Source organism: Lagenorhynchus albirostris, chromosome 10, assembly GCF_949774975.1.
Source record: "Lagenorhynchus albirostris chromosome 10, mLagAlb1.1, whole genome shotgun sequence".
NCBI classification, from domain to species: domain Eukaryota; kingdom Metazoa; phylum Chordata; class Mammalia; order Artiodactyla; family Delphinidae; genus Lagenorhynchus; species Lagenorhynchus albirostris.
This window is the reverse complement of record NC_083104.1, coordinates 94,645,550-94,665,871: the sequence shown is the minus strand read 5'-3', so window position 1 is coordinate 94,665,871 and position 20,322 is coordinate 94,645,550. Positions and strand designations below refer to the sequence as shown.

General features: G+C 45.6%; 1 protein-coding gene across 8 annotated transcripts in view; it reads left to right on the top strand.

Moving 5' to 3' along the window:
• The window catches only part of PHACTR1 (phosphatase and actin regulator 1), a 302,874-nt gene that overhangs the window by 241,804 nt on the left and 40,748 nt on the right, over positions 1-20,322 (top strand). For all 8 annotated transcript variants that reach the window (XM_060163677.1, XM_060163681.1, XM_060163682.1 and 5 more), the window contains 2 exons: positions 17,952-18,190; positions 19,931-20,087. In XM_060163677.1, the coding sequence (XP_060019660.1) occupies positions 17,952-18,190; positions 19,931-20,087 (396 nt within the window). The remainder of the gene's footprint in view (positions 1-17,951; positions 18,191-19,930; positions 20,088-20,322) is intronic.

Below are 20,322 nucleotides of genomic sequence, written 5' to 3'. Positions count from 1 at the left end.
AGTTAGTTACAGCACTGGCCCGCTAGATTTGGGGGGAAGGAGGGAACTAGAGACCAGCTTCCGTGTTTATCAAAGTCACGAGGCAGCATGGCCAATCTGGAGGCAGCCCCTGCATCATGGCTCTAATTGCCAGGGTTTCAGTCTCAGAGATGCCGCGTCTTTTTTGCCTTTGATTCCTCATCTTTAAAACAGGGATAGTAATAACACCCCCAACCTCGTCGGGGTTGTTTGTGAGGAACAAGTGACAGTCTACATCAGTCGTCTTATTACATGGCATACAGTAAGTGTCCAGTAAATGACAGTGAATGTTAAGCAGAATTCTTCAACACACAGAATTGACCTTCAGTTCCCCTAAAAGGCATATTGCAAACAGATTGGATCCAATCTTGTTGGAAATTTCATGTCGGTTTCCTGGAATTCGATCATCTTCATTTATTTTCTCTTCACTGATGAGTCACATCTTCTTTGGAGGTGACTCCACAGGGGTGGCCCTAGGGCCTCCTTCCACAGCAGCGTGGTTGCCTCGCAGGGCCACCCCTTCTGCCCTGGTCCTCATTCTTCAACAGGGACTCGGGCTTGAGCCTAGCGAGGACCCTCACTCTTAGCTGCTGCTTCTCCACCAAGGAGAGAGATTGAGCCCATCCCAGAAGAAGAGCTGGGAGGCATGGGGGTGTGGTATGAGAGCCCTGCCCCCTGCTGCTGCAAACCAGTGTTCTCTTCCCTTGCCCGTTTGGTGATGGAGAGATGATGCTGCGACATGTAATGTACGTGCCCAGTAAGTCGGGGAAAGAGGACAGTCAGTAAGCACGGCTCTGCTCAGAGCTCCTAATGTGGCCCTTGGGAGCCAGGAGCAGGTCAAAGCCTCTAGGAATCCAGGCACTGCTGGAGGTGGGAGGGAGCCAGCCTTCTGTGTCCCTTTCCCTCCCCTCTCTGCCAAGCGTTCTGCGACCTCCTTATACTCAGAATCTTCTGAGCTTGCTGCTCTACTGGGTGGAGACAGGGTCCAAAGAAGAAAGGAGGATGTGTAAGAGGCAACCCTTCTTCGTCCTCTGGGGTAAATGAGCTTGACTTGCTACAAATGGAGAGAACAAAGGCCTCTGATTTTTAGTTTCCATTAAACTATTAGAGAAATATACATATATTTCTATAAATTTTTACGTCTTCGATATGTCTGTACAATCCATTCCCTCTGCCCTGAAGCCTGAGCGAGCACATGAAAAAGCTCTGAATGTGTCCCGTTCAAAGGCATTAGTCAATTAAATGATTCAAACTTGAAAAGAAATATATTATTCGATGTTTACTTTTAATGTCTGCAATCAGCTCTGTGATCTAGGTGGCGTCCATCCTGGAATTCAGACTGAAAATCCTGATCAGACACTAACTTTCTTTCCCATCTTAGTTCCGTTGATCAGTTCTGGGTGCTCTGGTTTCCGTCTTAGTAAAATGAAGGCGGGGTGTGAACACGTGTGGACCCTGAAAGAATTCCAGGAAGAGTCTTAAGGAAATGCACTTCAGACAAGTCTTTCCCTTCTCAATGACAGGAGACTTCATGCTTGCAGTGGCTCCCGCCAGAAATCTCGGGGTCACCCTTGACACCTTTCTTTCTCTCATACCCTGTGGCTGAGGGGTCAGCAGGTCCTAAGAGGTCTGAGAATCTGTCTAGGCTGGGCAACCTCCTACGTGCTCCTGCCGCCCTGCGGTCTCAGCCCCCGTGGTCCCTCACCTGGTTTGCCGGGTCCCTGCTACCTGGTCTGCTGCTTCCACTCCTGCCCCCTCGGTCTGTCCTTAACATGACAGTCAAAGAGATGAGGTTTAACGAAAATCTGATCATGACTCTATTCATTCGCTAGGGTCGCCATAGCAAAGTACCGCAGACTGTGGGGCTTAAACAGCAGGAATTTACTGTCTCACAGTTCTGGGGGCTGGAAGTGCACAGTCAAGGTGCTGTCAGGGCTGGTTTCTCCTGAGGCCGCTGTCCTGGGCTTGCAGATGGCTGTCTTCTCCCTGTGTCCTCACACGGTCTCTCCTCTGCGGGTCTGTGTCCTCATCTCCTGCTCTGATAAAAACACTAGTCATTTGGTTAAAACCCACCCTGCTGACCTCATTTTAACCGAATTACTCCTTTAACATAGTCACCTCTGAATAAGTCACATATTGAGGTTCTGGGGATTAGCATTTAAGCACGAATTGGGTGGGAGTGGAGTTCAGTCCATAACAACGTGCACAAGCGCTCCTTGGCTTTCCGGCTCACAGAGAGTAAAAAGCAAAGTCCTCGCCTCAGCCCAGAAGCCCACCACGGCCTGGGCCCCTGTCAGCCCCATGACTACATCTGCTGTTCTCCACGTTGCTACTCTCTCCTACCACAAGGCCTGGACATGCTAGGCATCCTCCTGACAAAGGGCCTTTGCGTTGGCTGTTCCCTCAGTTGAGACTGCTCTTCCCTCCAGTATCCTAAAGTCTCCCTCCCTCACCTTCTTTGAGTCTCTAGTCACCTCCTCAGTGAAGCCCTCCCTGATTGCTCTATTTCAAATCACAACTCTCCTCCCAACACAGCCTATTCCCCAGTCCCCCTTTGTTCTTTCGTACATTTTTCACCATCTAACATTCTACGTTTGCCTTTTACTTTCCTTGTTGCTCTTTCTTACCTAGTAGAAGGTGCAGTCTGCAAGGGTGAGAACCACTTTGAATGAATGAATGAACGAATGAATGAAGAATGAATGTAGAGCCCCTGGTAGCTGCTATGGTATTTCCTTATTATTAACCCACTTTGTCCTGATGGATATTTAGGTTGCTTCTGCTGTTCTTTTTCACTTTTGAGCTTTGAGTTCTCACAAGACACACATTATGTAAATATTAAGTGGTGTTGATCGTGCGGCAACCGTGTCTTTAACCTTTTGTATTAATTTTGCTCATGATCCTAAAATTTTTGAATGATTCCCTCTGTCTGGAATTCACCCCATTTTGCAAAGAAAAGTTCTGCTTATTTTTCAAGACTTTATTAAAATACCACATCCTCTTGTGATCGCTTCTCAGATTCCCAGAGGAAGCTCTGCCTGCACATCCTCCTCTTGCACCCACTGCGTCCTGTTGTGCGTCTCTTGGTGTATTCTCTGTTAGATGTGGGCAGGAGCCATCCTTGCCTTCCCACTCGACTCCCGCCCCCCCAGTTCATCACAGGACCCATGATATACGAAATATTCAGTAAACATTTCTTAAATGAATTTTATCAAAAGTTCTTATGGGGCTTCCCTGGTGGCGCAGTGGTTGAGAGTTCGCCTGCCGATGCAGGGGACACGGGTTCGTGCCCCGGTCCGGGAAGATCCCGCATGCCGCAGAGCGGCTGGGCCCGTGAGCCATGGCCGCTGAGCCTGCACGTCCGGAGCCTGTGCTCCGCAGCGGGAGAGGCCACAACAGTGAGAGGCCCGCGTACAGCAAAAAAAAAAGTTCTTATGATCTTTGAAATAGAAAGGTATTTTAATCTGTGAGCATAATTAATGCTTTTTTTGGTCCAGTTCTATTGAGATATAATTGACATACAGCACTGTATAGGTTTAAGGTGCACAGCCTAATGATTTGACTTACATACATCAAGAAACGATGACCGCAGTAAAAGTATAGGGAACATCCCTCACCTCATATGGGTGCAAAATAAAAGGAGGAGAGAAAAGATTATTTTCCTTGTGACGAGGACTCTTAGGATTTACTCTCTTAAGAAACTTTTATGCAGAACAGACAGCAGTGTTCATTATATTGATCGTGTGGTACATGACATCCCTAGTACTTGTTTATCTTATAACTGGAAGTTTGTACCTTTTGACCGTATAAAGATATAATATGATTATCGACTATATTCCCCACGCTGTACATTTCATCTCCATGACCCATTTATTTCGTTACTGGAAGTTTGTACCCCTTAATTTCCCTCACCTGTTTCACTCATTCCCCCACCCCTTCCTCTCTGATGTTTTATTGGAAACTCCCTTAATGATGCAAATAGGCTCTAGCAGTGGGTACGCTCCTCAGCCCGTTGCTCAGTTGTGCCCGTTTTGTTTTGCTTTTGCAGATATTAGAAGCAAAGAAAAAAGTTCATCCTTTAAACTTAACCCTAGGTCTTTGCTTGTTGTCATGTCAAACTAGAGTTGAAGATGCTGTAACTTTGATTACGAACTCTTCCCATTGAAGTTCACCGTCTCTTCATTTAATCCTGTTGGAGCATAGCCAGCATATGTGATAAAGTTGGGGAAAACGATCGTCTGTAGCTCCTCCAGCAAATTGTTGAGTTGTAGAGATTTATCATTGACCGTTCAGCATCCTTGTCCTGAAACTAAAATTAACTTTCAGGTTTTTACAGCAAGGTCTGGAAGAAGGGAACAGCGGGGTGAAGGGGCAGGAGAATGAGTGGGACACCCTAGGCAGAGTTGTGCCTATTAGGAGGGTGTGTATTAGATAGTAAAGCAGGTAAGGCCACATGGAAAGAATAATTGAAATCTCCGGGTTTAAACTAAAAAAGCCAAATATTGAGTTTGTGTCACTATTATCATTTAGGTATATCAACAGCCAATTGATATTTTTAATGTGTTTTATTTTCACTCACTGGGTTTTGGTTTAAGTATCATACATTTAATCCTAGAGAGAGAAATTTACTTCCTACATATGAGCCTTAAAAGTGGACAAATAGGACTTCCCTGGTGGCGCAGTGGTTGAGAGTCCACCTGCCGATGCAGGGGGCGTGGGTTCGTGCCCCGGTCCGGGAAGATCCCACATGCCGCGGAACAGCTGGGCCCGTGAGCCATGGCCGCTGAGCCTGCGCGTCCGGAGCCTGTGCTCTGCAGCGGGAGAGGCCACAACAGTGAGAGGCCCGTGTACCAAAAAAAAAAAAAGAAAAAGTGGACAAATAAATTACAGTTCTGATAAACTCATGCTTCTTCTACCTTTTCCTATCCCAGAATCCCTGAACAGTTAGATTAGAAAAGCTGTGACATTTGCCAGGAGAAAATTTAATCCCAGGAGAAAATTTCATGCAGTCGCTGAGGCTAAGGATTTATACACCTTGAGTGAAAAACAGGCCCAGCGAAGAAAAAGGAAAGTATCGGTGTTTCCTTAGCAACCGGAAGGTCCATCAACAATTTTTTATCGAGCACCTTTTCTGAATGGGGCTCTGTGCTTGGCACTGGGGATACAGCGGTGAACAAAACACAGAGGGCGGCTGCCCTCGGTGTGGCCTAGAGTCTGCTGGGAGTGTGACCTGGGCGAGTCAGTGCCAGCAAGGGAGCTGGGGGGAGGGGAGAGCACAGCAGGGGGTCAGCTGGTAGGTGGGCTTCTCTGGAGAGCTGCATTTAAACTGAAATCTCAAAGATAGAAAGAACCAGGAGAAGACGGAGAAAAGGGATGAGAGAATATTCTAGGCAGATTAGAGGAAGGAATGATACACTGTCTCCAAACAGGTGATGAGATTTTTAGGAAGAAGAGGCAGGAAGTTGACAGTTACTCTCCAGCTTTTTAGAGGGACAATTATAGAGAATGAGAGAAATGACAGAAGATTGTGATCTGATGTAAGGAAGAGCCTGGGAACCATTGGAGAGAATACAAGAGATCTTTTGAAAAGATCAGGCTAGCAGCTGTCCCAAATGGTTTACTTGTAGGCTTCCTAAAGAAAAACCCTACAGGTGAGATTGTCTGCTGATGTCCTGTCCAACCCTGTAACTCCATGTCAGTAATACTGAAGTGATCTCTAATGTGAATGTTTATAGAAATAGAGTGGTTTTACGTCTCCTGGGAAGTTAGCTATACATTGGTGTTAATACAGATAGTCCAGACCAACAATGGTCAACCAGAACCAGAAAGGCTTCCAGAACCATCTTGAACTCTTGCCAACACTTACTGAGTACTGCTTACATTAGCTAGGGATTAAATTACTACCTGTCAAGATTATTGAAAAAGGAACAATTTCAGCATTGGACAGAAGAAATTGAAATCAGTAGCCCCGCAAACCCCTTCAATCTTTAATAATTCTGTTATTCCATAATTATCTTTAGACTTTTCAAAGATGACAGCTCATTTATAATCTTAGTATAAAAACATTTTGGGGTGACAGTTACTTTATGTGGCCTTCAGGGTCACAGGAAAGTCTAAAGAAGGATTCTCGGTCCTGAACTAGATGGTCCCTGGGGTTTCTTCTAGCTTTAACAGTCTGATGTAATTACCGCAGTGGTTTATGTCAGTGTTTCCACCTGCAAATCAGAGTTCATGATGATGAGTAGCTGTGCCTTGGTACCGGAGGAAAAATGAACCTCTGAATAGCTAAATGTTGTTTGCTTGTGAAATGACATTTATTTGAGGAAGTTCGGTATTTTGTTCATCGTAGAGCAAATGGCATGTATTTTCAAATGACATGTGTTTCCAGGGAAAGATTCTCTTTCTTATACCGATGACCGTCTCTTCAACATCTCCTCCAATTCTGGTGAGACATTTGTCCCTGACCCTTTGAGGCCGGAGTTAGCAATGTCTCACTTTAGGTCAGTACTTGGATTTTACAGCAGGTATTTATCATCTGTAAGTGGCTGCCTGTAGCTGTTGTTTTGCAATTTAACTGCTGCTTTAAGAGGCAGAATGAGATTTCAGAACAAGGTAATGTCACCCTGAGCAAGACAGGTCCTCCCCTGCAAGGCTGGTGAGCCACCTGGTCAGAAGAAGGTTAAAATGAGACTAGATGAACCACTGACATCTTTCAAAGTCTTAAGAGGATAAAAAAGGAAATGTATTTTTATAAGGGGGAATCTGCCCCTGAATTCCTATGTGTACATGAGTAGAAACCCTGCCCTTGCTTAGTGAATAAGTAGAGATGCTTTGATCTTCTTGGAAACCCTTGGCCAAAAAGATTTTGCAGACCACAAATATTTAAAAAGCTAGGGAATTCCCTGGTGGTCCAGTGGTTAAGACTTGTTGCTTCCACTGCAGGGAGCCTGGGCTTGATCCCCGGTCGAGGAACTAAGATCCTGCATGCCACGTGGCACGGCCAAAAAAAAAGTTAAAAAGCGAAAGGAAGTGTTTCGCAATGTGGCATCAATGTTAGCTTCTCGGTTTTGACAAATATACCATGGTCATGAAGGATGTTGACATGAGGGGAAGCTGGCTTAAAGGTATATGGGAATTATCTGTGCTTTCTTTGCAACTCTTCTGTAAAGCTAAAATTATTACAAAATAAAAAATTATTACAAAACAACCCCCCAAAAAGAACCAAAAATAAAAAATAAAGGAAGTGTTTTAATAAACTAGTGGATAACATCCATAATAAATGGTTTCTGATAAGTTGCTGGTGTTTAAGTACATCCTTTGCTAAAACAGCAACTACCAACGTTGACGTTTTACAAAGCATTATCCTCTGATCTTGTAAGCAGCTGTGAGGTAGGTAGAAAGGTCTCTCCATTTACCTGATGAAGAACCAAAAGAGCAAGATGCTCAACTAGTGAGCGGCCCAGCTGGACCCAAACATGGTCCTCACTCCACATCGTGCCCTCCTGGCATCACATCCAGCCGAGCATGACCTAGGACATTGGCTGAGGTCTAGGGACAAAGGCCTGTGGAAAAGCCACCACTGTTTGGTTCCTCCATCAGAAATGGAGGTTGCTGTTGGTGAGATTCTGGGTGTCTTACGGTTTCATTCATCACATCCTGACCCCAGACACTATTTCAGAAGTGTGGGTCATTGGTCCCTGGAAGGACAGACACAGGGATGTGCGTGAACTAATTTACATGCATTACCATGGCTGGAAAAAAAGAAGCTCAAAACACATCCTCCACTCAGGGAAGCTCAGTCCCCTGGTCTATATATAGAATGGCATCATTTCCTGCTGACTAAGGTCCAACAAAAAAAACACACAAAGGCTCCAATGTTGAGTTTCTTATCTCAGAAGGCTGTGATAGCGCGCACAATGTGTGCCTGCTTTCCTAAAATGAAGCTGATTAACTGTTTTCTTGGGTGTCAGAGGTTACTTCCGTCATTTTCCAGCCGCAGGCGCTGCAATTTGTAGCATAATTTCTCACACGTTTTCGGGCTCCGAGAAGAAAACGTCTGACTGTTCCCTCTCCTTTCTGAAAACTCTCTTTATAACTCTGCAGTCAGAATGACGAAAGCTGTCCCTGTTTAATTTCATTTTCAGCATCATATTGGAGGGTAATAAATGTTCTCTGTCCTTTCAAGAGATTATTGTCTTCTTTTTTTTTTTTAAACAATAGGTGCGGTTGAAATCATATGTGGGAAAGCAGTATCCCTTTATGACACGTTTTTCTTTAAAAATGGTGGTGAAACGGTTCCCATGTATTTTCAAGGAAGAGGAAGGATTTAAAATAGGAATTTTTAATTTCAGAACCTGCCCCTGATTTCCTAGCAGAGTATCAAAGGTGCTTGATCATGGGTAACCCCATGCCCAGGGATGGGTCACGATGCTCCATCTACCTATTATCATGTGATGGAGATGCAGTGATGGTTATAAAGCTCCCTTGGAAGGCAGCCAGCTGTTTACTGACCCTGAGTTGTTGTAGATGTCTTGCATTCATCTCTTGATGAATTATTAAAAAATAAGCTGCCTCTCCCTCACCAGTAACGAACAGGAAAGGTAAAACAGTCTCTTAATGTTCAAAGTCTAGGGATTTCTTAGAAACATGTGACTGTTTAGATGATAGGAAAATGCGGTGAAGGGGGAGGGAAACTGAGGCGTGCCGTTGTGTTCTCAATTTATGTCTCTCCTACTTGGTTTAGCAGAGTCAAAAAGGAGAGTTGAATTTAAAAAATTAAAAAAAAAGAGTTTTCCAAAAAGGAGACGCATTAAATGTTATTCTTGTTGGAGACAGGACCAAGGAGAGAGGATACGGCTTTTCACTTCCCTGGCATGGCATGGGGACATAGTGAAGGCAAAGAGAGTTTGAAATGAGTGCTTTTTACTGATTTAGGACTGGCATTTTACTCTCAAACTTTCTGAATCCTGTTTTCGTGTGTCTCTTGTAAATGGCAGGCGTCCTGTTTTAGGTAAACTTCTGTCTGTTCTTCCTGGTTTACTCATTTTTTTTCATGAAGGAAGACATTCAGGCACTTCCATCCTCTGGGGAGAAAGCAGGACAGAACAAAGTTGACATCCTCACAGACTTACCTTTCAGTGGAGGAGACAGATGATACACTAATGAATATATTATATGCTGTGTATATACGTCTATACACTGAAGAAAATATAAAGCAGGGGAGTGGGCATCACCTATGATGGTGATACCTTTCTGTCCTCGGGGAACTACGTCACTGATGTGGCCACAGTAAACCCACTGCATCCCTTCTTCTTCTTGTTGGTGACGCACCATTACGCAAGACTAGACTATCCAGCCTCGTGATTATTCTGCCCCGCTCTCTCTTGTATCCTGTTCTCTCTGCAGCCTACTCGCCCCCAGCCACGGGCTACTCACACAAACACGGATGTACCACCCAAGTCAGGAGTTCAAACCTGTCTCTGTGTCCCATCAGAGTCTCCAACCTTGGGGCTCTTCCCAGCAAAATTCATAGCAAAAAAGGAGCTGAGTTCTGTGAACATCTGTTGTCCTTGCTTTTTGTTATTCGATAATTATTATATTCCCATGTTTTTTTTTTTAATTTGTGGTACCAATTGCATTTCATAGTCAGCATGTCCATATACAAGAAAATAACGGCCCTGAGGGTTCTTTGGGAGAAGACAGTGTGGTTAATGGAAGGGACACAGGCCCTGGAGGGAGAAAACCCACGTCCATATCCCTGTTGTGATCACAACTGAGTGATCACTTATTTCCTCAGAAATGTAACATCCTCATCCATAAAATCAGGGTAATAACAATACCCTTCCTAACTTTGCAAGTTTTTGGGAAGATTAAATGAGATAACGAACATTGACGAAGTACTTTGATAGGACCCATACAGGACCCTATGTGTTAACTATTGTTGCTGTTTTGAAAGATGGCCTGCTCCTTTGTCCTGATTTGTGGAGCCCCCTGGTGTATTTAATTACTAGAATGGAAATATTCCAACGTGGTGCAAGTGACCAACATCTTGCAAATGTTACGGAGGGCTCTCAGGTTTTTGCATGTTCATCCCTATTTCATTTCTCAGGAAAATTACATCATTTGGAGCGACCCAGATGGGGAACAGAATTTCATCTTCCCCCCCGCCCCCTCGCTGGACAATAATTTAGGACCTTTGGTGTTAATTTAAATTTATCATAGAATGTCATACAAGAAGAAACCTTCTAGATCTTATCTAGCCCAACTACCTCACCTTACAAAGCAGCCTAACTCTGGACAGTCTTAACTGAAGTGGCCTGAGAGCGTAGAGTTAGGAAATGTGCTGACGTTAAGCTGTCTCTGTTACGTCTGTACGCACACCGTCCTGGGATGGAAGGCACGCGGGTACCCTGGCATTCTTCCTTGCACAGATCTGTGCCTTATCTCTTGGGATTATCTTCTTGGGAAGAACTCTAGATCACTATTTCCACAGCTTTAATTCTCCTTTCATAGGATATTTTCCCTACACAGCAAGACTATCTAAGGGTCAGGGATAATTATTTTAGTGAATTAAAAGATGCTAAGTATATTATGGCCTACTCTGATTACTAGAGACTTCAAATATTTGATTGACTTTTCCATCAGTTCCCAAAACGTGCACAAAAACAGGGCTGAGATATGAAGAGAATTAATAATCAGGCTCTGTCTTTGACAGGCTTACAGTCCATGGGGGCAGGGGATAAATGCTTAGATGTGTGATTGTAACATAACGTGACAGATGCTGTAACAGGTGGGAATGGAAGCTGTGGAAGCACAGAGAAGGGACTGTTTTCCACTGAAAAATCAGAAAAGGCTGCTCAAAAGAAATGGCATTGGAGCTCTCGTTGAGGGTGGGTGGACTGCTCCAGTCAAACTCTGAGGGGCTATTTCTGAGGTGGGGGGATGGCAGGAAAGCTCACAACGTGCTCGGGAAGCGACAGGTGGCCTGGCGGCTGGAACACTGGGTGCGCGGTAAAGAATGGCAACAGATCAGATAGGGAGGAATTATGGGGCCAGACGGTGAGGTGCTCCCTAGTCCATTCCAAAGAGGGTGAGGTTTATCCAGTTGACAGTGAGACCCTTCAAAGGTCTTTCAATTGGAATTATATGACTGGAACTGTTTGACAGCAGTAGAGAGAGGACTGGGTGGTGGTGAGGAAGAGAGAAGGTTCTGGAAAAAGAGTAAGTTTTGAATCCATTTCAGGGCTCTGCTTCTGTCCAGATGACACCAGTGCGAGCTCAGGCTCTACAGCCCCTACTGCCCGAGTTCAGTAATGCCTGCACCCCTCTCGCTGTGACCGTGGCTGCGTGCCTCATTTTTCCTCTCTGAAGTGGAGGGTAACAGTAGTACCTGTCTAATAGGGTGGTGGTCGTTAGGCTTAAGTGAACCCATCCCTGGCACTATGTGAGCATTTAAAGTGTTAGCTCTTTTCACCATTATGTGCAGCGATCCAGGAAGAGCTAGGGAGGCGCCGCCTAGGAGGTCAGGATGAGGGTCTCCACGTTTACCTGCGGTTTTAATTCCTGCTCACCCACCTGGAAGAGGTACAGTGACCACAACCCCCATGCGATGAGATCCGTTTGAATTCCACGCAAACTCAGTGCTTAATCTCTGAAGAGTTTTGACGTGAATGGTCTAGAATGGATCTGATTATGTGAGTCATCTTTTCCCCGGGGACTTGGACAGGTACTCTGGAAGATGTGGTGACTCTTCCGGGCCACCGGAGTGTCATTTTGTACATCACTGATCTGGGCCACATAATGAGAAAAGCTGCTTCCCTCGAATTGGTTTGGAGCTCTTGCATTAATGGAGTAGCTGCTGAGGGACTAGAGCCGTGGCACAGATAACATGCTCAGCGGAACTGTCATGGTGTCAGCTCGTTGGTACCGCCCCAGAGCAGGAACCTGAGCTACAGCAGGTCAGGAACTTAGGAGATGAGATCTGGGCAGTTCATCCTTCAGCAAATACTGCAAATTCCCGAGAGTTAATACCCAAGTTGCATGTGAAGAGACTCAGGTGGTACAACTCTGAAGATGCAGCAGGTGGCAAAGCTGTCATGCATACTCCAGGCCAGCGGTTCCCAAATGGGCAGTTTTGCCCCTCGGAGGACATTGGGCAATATCTGGTGATATTTTGGGTTGTCACCACTGGAGGAGATGCCACTAGCATCTAGTGAGTAGAGACCAGGTTTGCTGCTAAACAGCCTACGATGCACAAGACAAGCCCCCCCTACAAAGAAGGGTCCAGTCCAAAATGTCAGCCATGCCGAGGCTGAGAGACTCTGGCCCAACATTTAACCAGAATGTGATATATACGTCATTGGTGGTACCCAAAGTGAGTTTAAGACGAGCTTTTTTAAAGTTTTAATGGACACGTACTTATTTTAACGTAAGTTGTAAACACACACTTAACATAAAACCAGTGATTACGAAGATATTGTTGCTTAAGATGAGGCTAAATTAGTATTTGAGTTTTTTTTAAGTGTTGACTTAAAAATACGAAGTAAATAATAGCGTAAGTGGACATCAAATATGGCTAAGGAGTGTGGGATGATGCAGGTTAGAAGCCATTGGTTTGGACGAGGAGTCAGAAAACTTTTTCTGTAAAATAACTGGGTAGTGAATATTTGAGGCTCTGCTGCAACCTCTCAACCATTTTGGTACAAAAGTCACCATGACAATAGGTAAACAGCTGAGTTCTTTTCCCATCCTGACTTTTCTAAACCCAGTGTCTAAGATGCGTCCTTTAAACTCAGTGCCCCAGGTATGGCCTGACTGTGGCAGGAAAGGACACTCTAACTTACCCTGGTTAGTAAGATTTAAAATATTTATAAAGTCATGATACCCGTTTTGTACACATGTTGTGGACAAAGTGTGATGTGTTCCTCACTTTGCATGTGTACAGTTAGTGGGGTTTGTGTTTAACCAAAGTACACAATCTTACAAGTATCACAATTCAGTGTTTGGATACAGCATATTGAAATAGAGTGGCTTCAAATTCCAGCTCCTCCCTTTACTACCTACGCCCTCATGGGCCTATTACCCTCTCACAGCCTCCATTTCCTGCTTAATAAAACGAGGATAGTGACACCTCTCCTGCAGGGTTGCTATAACAATGTAATGAGATGTGGAAGTCTCCAGAACAGTGGGCAACACATTCAGTAAATGTTTACTGTTTTCCTTTTCTGCCTTAGTTCTTCCACATATTTGATTCTGTTACTAAGCCATTAATAAAAGTGTCAGTCAAGTCAGGGGCACCTATACAATACACTGAATAGACACTGAAAATACAATACACTGAAAATACTCCCTGAAAATTAAAGAATGATCTCTGCACTAATACCCTTTGAGTATGACTCGTCAACCACTTAAAATGCACCTAGATGTCAGTGATTCCAGCCCATCTTTCTTCCAGCAAAAACAATAAACAATAACTGAGTGTCCACTTAGTGTCAGCCATGGTGTCAGGCCCCTGCTACAGACATGAAGAAGATATGGTCCCTGCCCCTGGAGGCATCAACTGCTTGGTTGGGGAGAGGAAGCTAGTAAGCAAACAGATGTTCCCAATTTCCACAATTGTGGAATCTCCTGAGAAACTAGGCAAAGTGTTGCCCAAGGCAAGTATTGAAAGATAAATAGAAATTAACCAGGTGAAGGTGAGATCCCTTCACATCCCAGGCCAAGAGTGTGCAGCGCATTGTTGCATGTGAACGAAGGGTGAGTTGTATGGGGACAGAGGTGTGGAGGGGTTGCAAGGCTGGGTGAATAATACAGGTCAGATTATGCAAGGCGTTGCATGTCAGGCTGTGTCTGAATTACTGCTTCCAGGCTAACGGTTCTCCCTCTAGCAGTGACACCTTTTATTTAGAGCAGGTCTTCTAAGTGACAACTCCATTCTAGAAAACCAGCGTTACTAAGACTGTTGGACTGGTGTCCCCCTTCCTGCCCATTACCACCAGCGGTGGAGGCCAGATGTAAGACACGGCTACATTTCAGTTGATTTAGTTCTTTGCTGTGAATAATATAGCTTGTAATGTGGATTTTTTTGAATTTTCCATGTGTGTCACTCTTGAAGCACTGGTTTTGTAGCCGAGGCAGGCATTCAGGGTTCTAACAGATGAGATGGCTACATCTGAGTTTCCGAAAGTTGCTTTGACGACAGTCTGGAGGACAGACTGAAACGGAGAATGTTTGGAAACCACTTGAAGGGCCCTTTCTATAAATAACAAGTGAGGGGCTCCCTTGAGGCCATGCCAGTGGGACACACGTGCACCAGACCTACTAAAAAGATACCGTTGACCCAATTTCACCCAAGGAAACTGAGGCTCAGAAAAGTTAATAATCTGCCCAGTGTCATGAGAGAGTCAGTGACGGAACTTGAACTTGTGGAGCTGTGTCTTGACTGCTCATACCGAGGCCCCATCAGAACCTTTCCGGCCTCCTTCCCAGCCAACTCTTCTCTCCCCTTGTGTCTTTGCTTGCTACCCTGTGGTCCTCCAGAGCTACCAGATGTGTGGAATCATCTGGTATTTGTCTTCCTCCTTCTCAGCATTCTTCCTAACACAGAGTTGGCGTATATTTATCAATAGAATATTTGTTAAGACCCTTTTGGTGGATTCACCCAGCTTGCTGGAAAACACTTTCTTCGTCCTTATGGAAACTGGACATTCTGTCACATGCTAGACTGGCCGGATCAACCAGGCAAGGTCTTCAGCTGTTGCTGTGATGCCCCAACCAGGCAGTCGCTGGTCTCTATGACTGGTCCCTATTTTCCAAGGCGGGCAGTCTTATATGCAGGACCTGCCCCAGGGGCTGAGGGATCTGCCTTATAAGCCCCTTCTTCTCAGGGTTTCACACTTCCCGTAGATCATTTTTTCTTTTAATACATTTATTTATTTTTATTTTTTTTATTTTTGGCTGCGTTGGGTCTTCATTGCTGCACGTGGGCTTTCTCTAGTTGTGGCGAGCGGGGCTACTCTTCACTGCGGTGCGGTGGCTTCTCGTTGCGGAGCACGGGCTCTAGGCACGCGGGCTTCAGTAGTTGTGGCACGTGGGCTTCAGTAGTTGTGGCTCGTGGGCTCTAGAGCACAGGCTCAGTAGTTGTGGTGCATGGGCTTCGTTGCTCCGCGGCATGTGGGATCCTCCCGGACCAGGGCTTGAACCATGGCTCCTGCATTGGCAGGCAGATTCTTAACCACTGTGCCACCAGGGAAGCCCCTCCCGGTAGATCTTTGAGAGAGGAGAAATCACAGTCTCCTCTTTATCATAGACTACTTGGGAAGCTGAGTTTCTTATCTTTCTTTGCATAGTATTTCTCCTTTCTCTGTCCTCTCGGGCAGGTTGGAGCTGTCCACCTTAAGGAATTCTTGTGCTTTCTAGTTTCCAACTTTTATTTCCTCAAAAGACTTTTCCCACCAGACATGAATAGCTATTGGCTTCTTTTCATTCTTGCTCTTGTCGTATCCCCAGCGCCCTGCCTTCACTGGAGCCAATAATTAAACTAGAAATGGCGGGGAGGGGAGGGAGCAGGGGTGGGGCAAAACAGGGGCCATGGAGTTACAGTTTTGCTTCTTCCACACCAACTTCCCTTAATACCCAGTGTAGAAACCCAAGCGCGGTTGGAGCCCGGTGTCGTCGTCTGATGGAAGGGCCGCCTCGGGAGGTGGTGTAGTCCGTCACCTTTCAGCCAGCTCTTGGATTTGTCATGCGAGACCATCCATTCTGTACTCCACCTTCTTGTTCTCACTGCCATTCCTATTAAACTAGGTGGGAAATGAGCCCCCTAACCTGCTAATGTCTAATTAAGATGCTGCATTTTTATAAACATGTGATTGATTTAATCTTATTCAGTGGTTGAAGTTTTTTTTTTAAGTTGATTTAGTTCATTTCCTTGAACACCATAGCTCATGATGTGTCAACTAGATTTGCCATTTGTGCCACTAAAGACTTATGAGAAAAATACAAAGAGAAAAACAGCCCTTTGGAAACAATGGAAGGAAGAAAGTGAATTGAATTTAAATTAGACATAGCAATCAAGTGTAATGAGGGACTTCCATGGTGGCGCAGGGGTTAAGAATCTGCCTGCCAGGGCTGGGGACTCGGGTTTGAGCCCTCATCTGGGAAGATCCTACATGCCACGGAGCAACTAAGCCCGTGCGCCACAACTACTGAGCCTGCACTCTAGAGCCTGTGCGCCACAACTACTGAGCCCGTGTGCCACAACTACTGAGCCCACGCGCCTAGAGCCCATGCTCCGCAACAAGAGAAGCCACTGCAGTGAGAAGCCCGTGCACTGCAACGAAGAGTAGCCCCCGCTCACCGCCACTAGAGAAAGCCTGTGCACAGCAACAAAGCCCCAAACACAGCCAAAAATAAATAAATAATTTTAAAAAAAGAAATGAAAAGCTGAGATTTAGAAATCAGACACATTTAAAAAAAAATAAAATGTAAGGAAAGTTTTAAAGGAGACCTAGCATGCATTCACGTGTCCTTAAGAGTTTTCTTTTGGATAAGATGTTCTAACGTAAAATTATTGCTAGACAGCATAGCCTCACACTCCGTTTCTTAACACGTCAAACACTGTTGGATGGTAAAATGCATTCAGTTTCCTATGTTTAGAAATTCCTTAAATGAAAGACATAAATTCCACTTGAAGTTCATCTGGAAAAAAGTTATAAAATTTAACTGTGTGTTTCAGGCTCCATTATTCTTGCTGGACTTCATTCAGAGCCGGTCATAAAAAGGATTCTAACTTGCTGTAGGAACCTTGGATAGACTCTAATAAGAAAATAACTAATTTTCTTTATTTTTGATAATACACATTTCCTGATTTTCTTACAATGAAACTCACGTGGCTTTTATTAAGAAGCAAATCTTTTTTTTTTTTTTGCTGTACGCGGGCCTCTCACTGTTGTGGCCTCTCCCGTTGCGGACGCGCAGGCTCAGCGGCCATGGCTCATGGGCCCAGCCACTCTGTGGCATGTGGGATCTTCCCAGACTCTTCCCGGACTGGGGCACGAACCCGCGTCCCCTGCATCGGCAGGCGGACTCTCAACCACTGCGCCACCAGGGAAGTCCCCAAATCATTTTTAATTAAAAAATATTTTTTATCTGAGTTGGCTCAACTAAAGAGGTAAAACCAAAAATATCATCATCATTGCTGCTGGGAACACTGACCTGCTGAAAAACCAGACTGGCGTTGCCTGTGTCTGCTGAGGGTCTGACATGGTCCTTGGGAGAGAACTTGGTCTGAGTCGTCCTTGCCCACGTCCACCCCGATGTCACGCGTGGGTCTCCAGCCTGATGGTCCCACCTCTTCTGTTTCTCTGCATCTCCATCCGTGACATTTCAGTCAGCCCCTACCGGTCATGCTGTATAGCTTTGAAAGCTGGAGCTTCATGTATTGTCTCTTTCTTTCCTGGGTCTCTCACTTCACCATCAAGTTATAACCTTTTACTCCTTTAAGACATGTGGGTTGTAAATGAACCTTCCTTTGACCATTGGGGTTGTTGCTCTTAACCAGAAATAAAAAGAGTTAAATTTATTTTTAAAACTTTTTATTTTTTAAATTGCGGTAAATACACAGGACATGAAATTCACCATCTTCCCCGCTCTAAAGTATGGAGTTCAGTGGCATTCTCGTACATTCGCATTACTGTGCTACCGTCACCACCGTCCATCCGCAGGGCAGTAGAATTCTCATTTCCTATTCTGTGCTGCTACCAGCATCCAGTAACTCAGCTGCCCCAAAACAGTCAGCTGGTAGGTGAGGAATGAGACTTGAATTGCCCAGTAGACCTTTTGTCTCTTAGGACATAATGGCTAAGTTTTTAAAAGGTTCTGATGCATTTAATATGACACGTTAGCCAGAATAAATGTGCTCTTTTCTCTTTAAACAGCTCTGAGCAGCGGGTACCCTGTTCTACTTCTTACCACAGCTCTGGTTTGCACTCGGGTGACAGTGTCACAAAAGCAGGACCTCTGGGCCTTCCGGAAATAAGACAAGTGCCAACTGTTGTGATTGAATGTGATGACAATAAAGAAAATGTGCCTCATGAATCAGACTACGAAGACTCTTCTTGCCTGTACACACGAGAAGGGGAAGAGGACGAGGACGACGACAGCTCGCTGTATACCAGTGGGTGCATCTAAACTCTTCGCTGAGGGTGGAAGGGGTGTGGCTGGCGGGAAGAGCTGCCCACCTCTGTGGGTTCTAATCTGAGGTCCGAGGTTACTGTTTCTTCATTAGTAAGATGAAAGGGTAACTGTCCTCTGAACAGCCTCAGAGCTCTAAAAATGACAGCATCGTGCTTCCATCTCTCGCCTCTTTTAGATGTCTCTTTTTTTCTTTGATGGCTTCCCTTGGGCTGCAACACCCCATCAATTAAAAAAAAAAAAAAAAAAAAGCAAGGAGGGGAGGCACCTTAAAATTCAATTCCAGTCTACAAAATATATAAAAATACTAACCATTGTATATGGAACCAATTCATTTTTAAGCATACCTCAACCACTGAACTTAAATTTCAGTGATCAGCTTTTTAATGCATGAACTTATATGATAGCAACCTTTTACCGACTGTGTGCCTGACGATGTGCTAAGGTTTTATCCTCATCTACATCTTACAACACTCAGGGGCATAAACTACTGCCCCATTTTACAGGTGAGGGGAGAAAATGGAGAGGTAAGGGACTCGCCCAGAGACTCACGTCTACTAAGTGGCAGTGCTGAGAGTTGAAGCTGCCTGTGTCTCATTCCAAAACCCACGTTCTAAAAGCAGTGGCAAAAGAAGGAAGATAAGTACTTACTATATAAGGTCCAAAGGAGCCCCCCAGACTTGCTGCTTCCCGGTCTCTTCCTCTTGCCTCACAACTCACCAGGCCTCAGACAGCTCGCTAAACCTGAGTGATGGAAATAGTCCTGGTGTTGAGGAGAGAACCCTGGAGGGGCAGCCGAAGGCCCACATGGGCCGTGAGGGAAGGAGCTGTTGCCCAGCCTCTGCTCACTGTTTCCTGCCCGGAGAATGGAACGCTTTATACCAGGGTTTCTCAACCTTGGCACAAGTGACATCTTGGGCCAGATAATTCTTTGTCATGGCGTGTCATGCCCTGTGCACTGTAGGATGTTTGGTAGCATCCCTGGCCTCTACCCACTGGGTGCCGGTAGCACCCTCCCCAGCAAACTCGAGTTTGACAACCAAAAATGTCTCTAGACTTTGCCAAATGTCCCTGGTGGGGGCAGAAATCACTCCTGATTGAGAATCATGGATTTATTCCAGATGTGAGGAAATAAAAGGAAAAGCAGACCCAGAATATTGCCTGTTTCCATGAGCTTGCCCCCTCTCCCACCCCACACGGACCCCACTTTGCCCAACTTTACTTGCCTGTACGCTCCAGCCCCACTGTAGCTGATCTCTTTTGTTTCCTGTGATTCCCCCGCCTATCCTTCACCTCTGAGCGTCCACAGACGCAGATGCCCACCGGCCTGCTGCCTGTTGGCCTCACTTATCCTGCACGTGGCGGCCGCGCCTCCTCCGCCCTTTGCATTCTGTTTTGCACTCCGCAGTCTGTCCTCCCCTCCTTTGTGATGTTGCCCACATTGTGGGGGGAGTTCCTGGGGAGCAGAGATCCAATCACAGGCTCTCCATGTGCCCCGCACATGCCCAGCATACCGCGAGGTAGAAAGGACATGCTGATTGCAGGAACTGTATGAAAGTCACATACTGTAGCTTTCCTCCTTTGACCGAGGTCTTGACCACGCTCAGGTGTTGGGCTCTTATATCTGTCTCCCCGCCTCTCACCTTGTGGTCCACGGCTGTCCCTGGGGGGAGCCCGAGCAGGTTGGTGACAGCCTTATTACCTCATGTCTCCCTTCCTGCAGGCTCCCTGGCCATGAAGGTGTGCAGGAAGGACTCCTTAGCCATCAAACTCAGCAACAGGCCCTCCAAGCGAGAGCTGGAAGAAAAGAACATCCTTCCGAGGCAGACGGACGAGGAACGGCTGGAGCTGAGGCAGCAGATCGGCACCAAGCTCACCAGGTAGGACAGCGCAGCCCCCGGCTCCACGGATTTCCGTGCAAGAATTCAGTCTCCATCCTCAGATCTGTTTTGAGTGTCTCTGAAGAGCTCCCTGTAGAAAAAGTCCGTGGAAAATATTCCATTTCTTCTGCAGGATTGCTTTTATGGTCCCCTCTTTTTCACTCATCAAAGTCTTAGAAATTTCACTCGACTAAAGGTTCAAGCTGAGAGGAAGATTTCTAGGGAGAATAAGCAC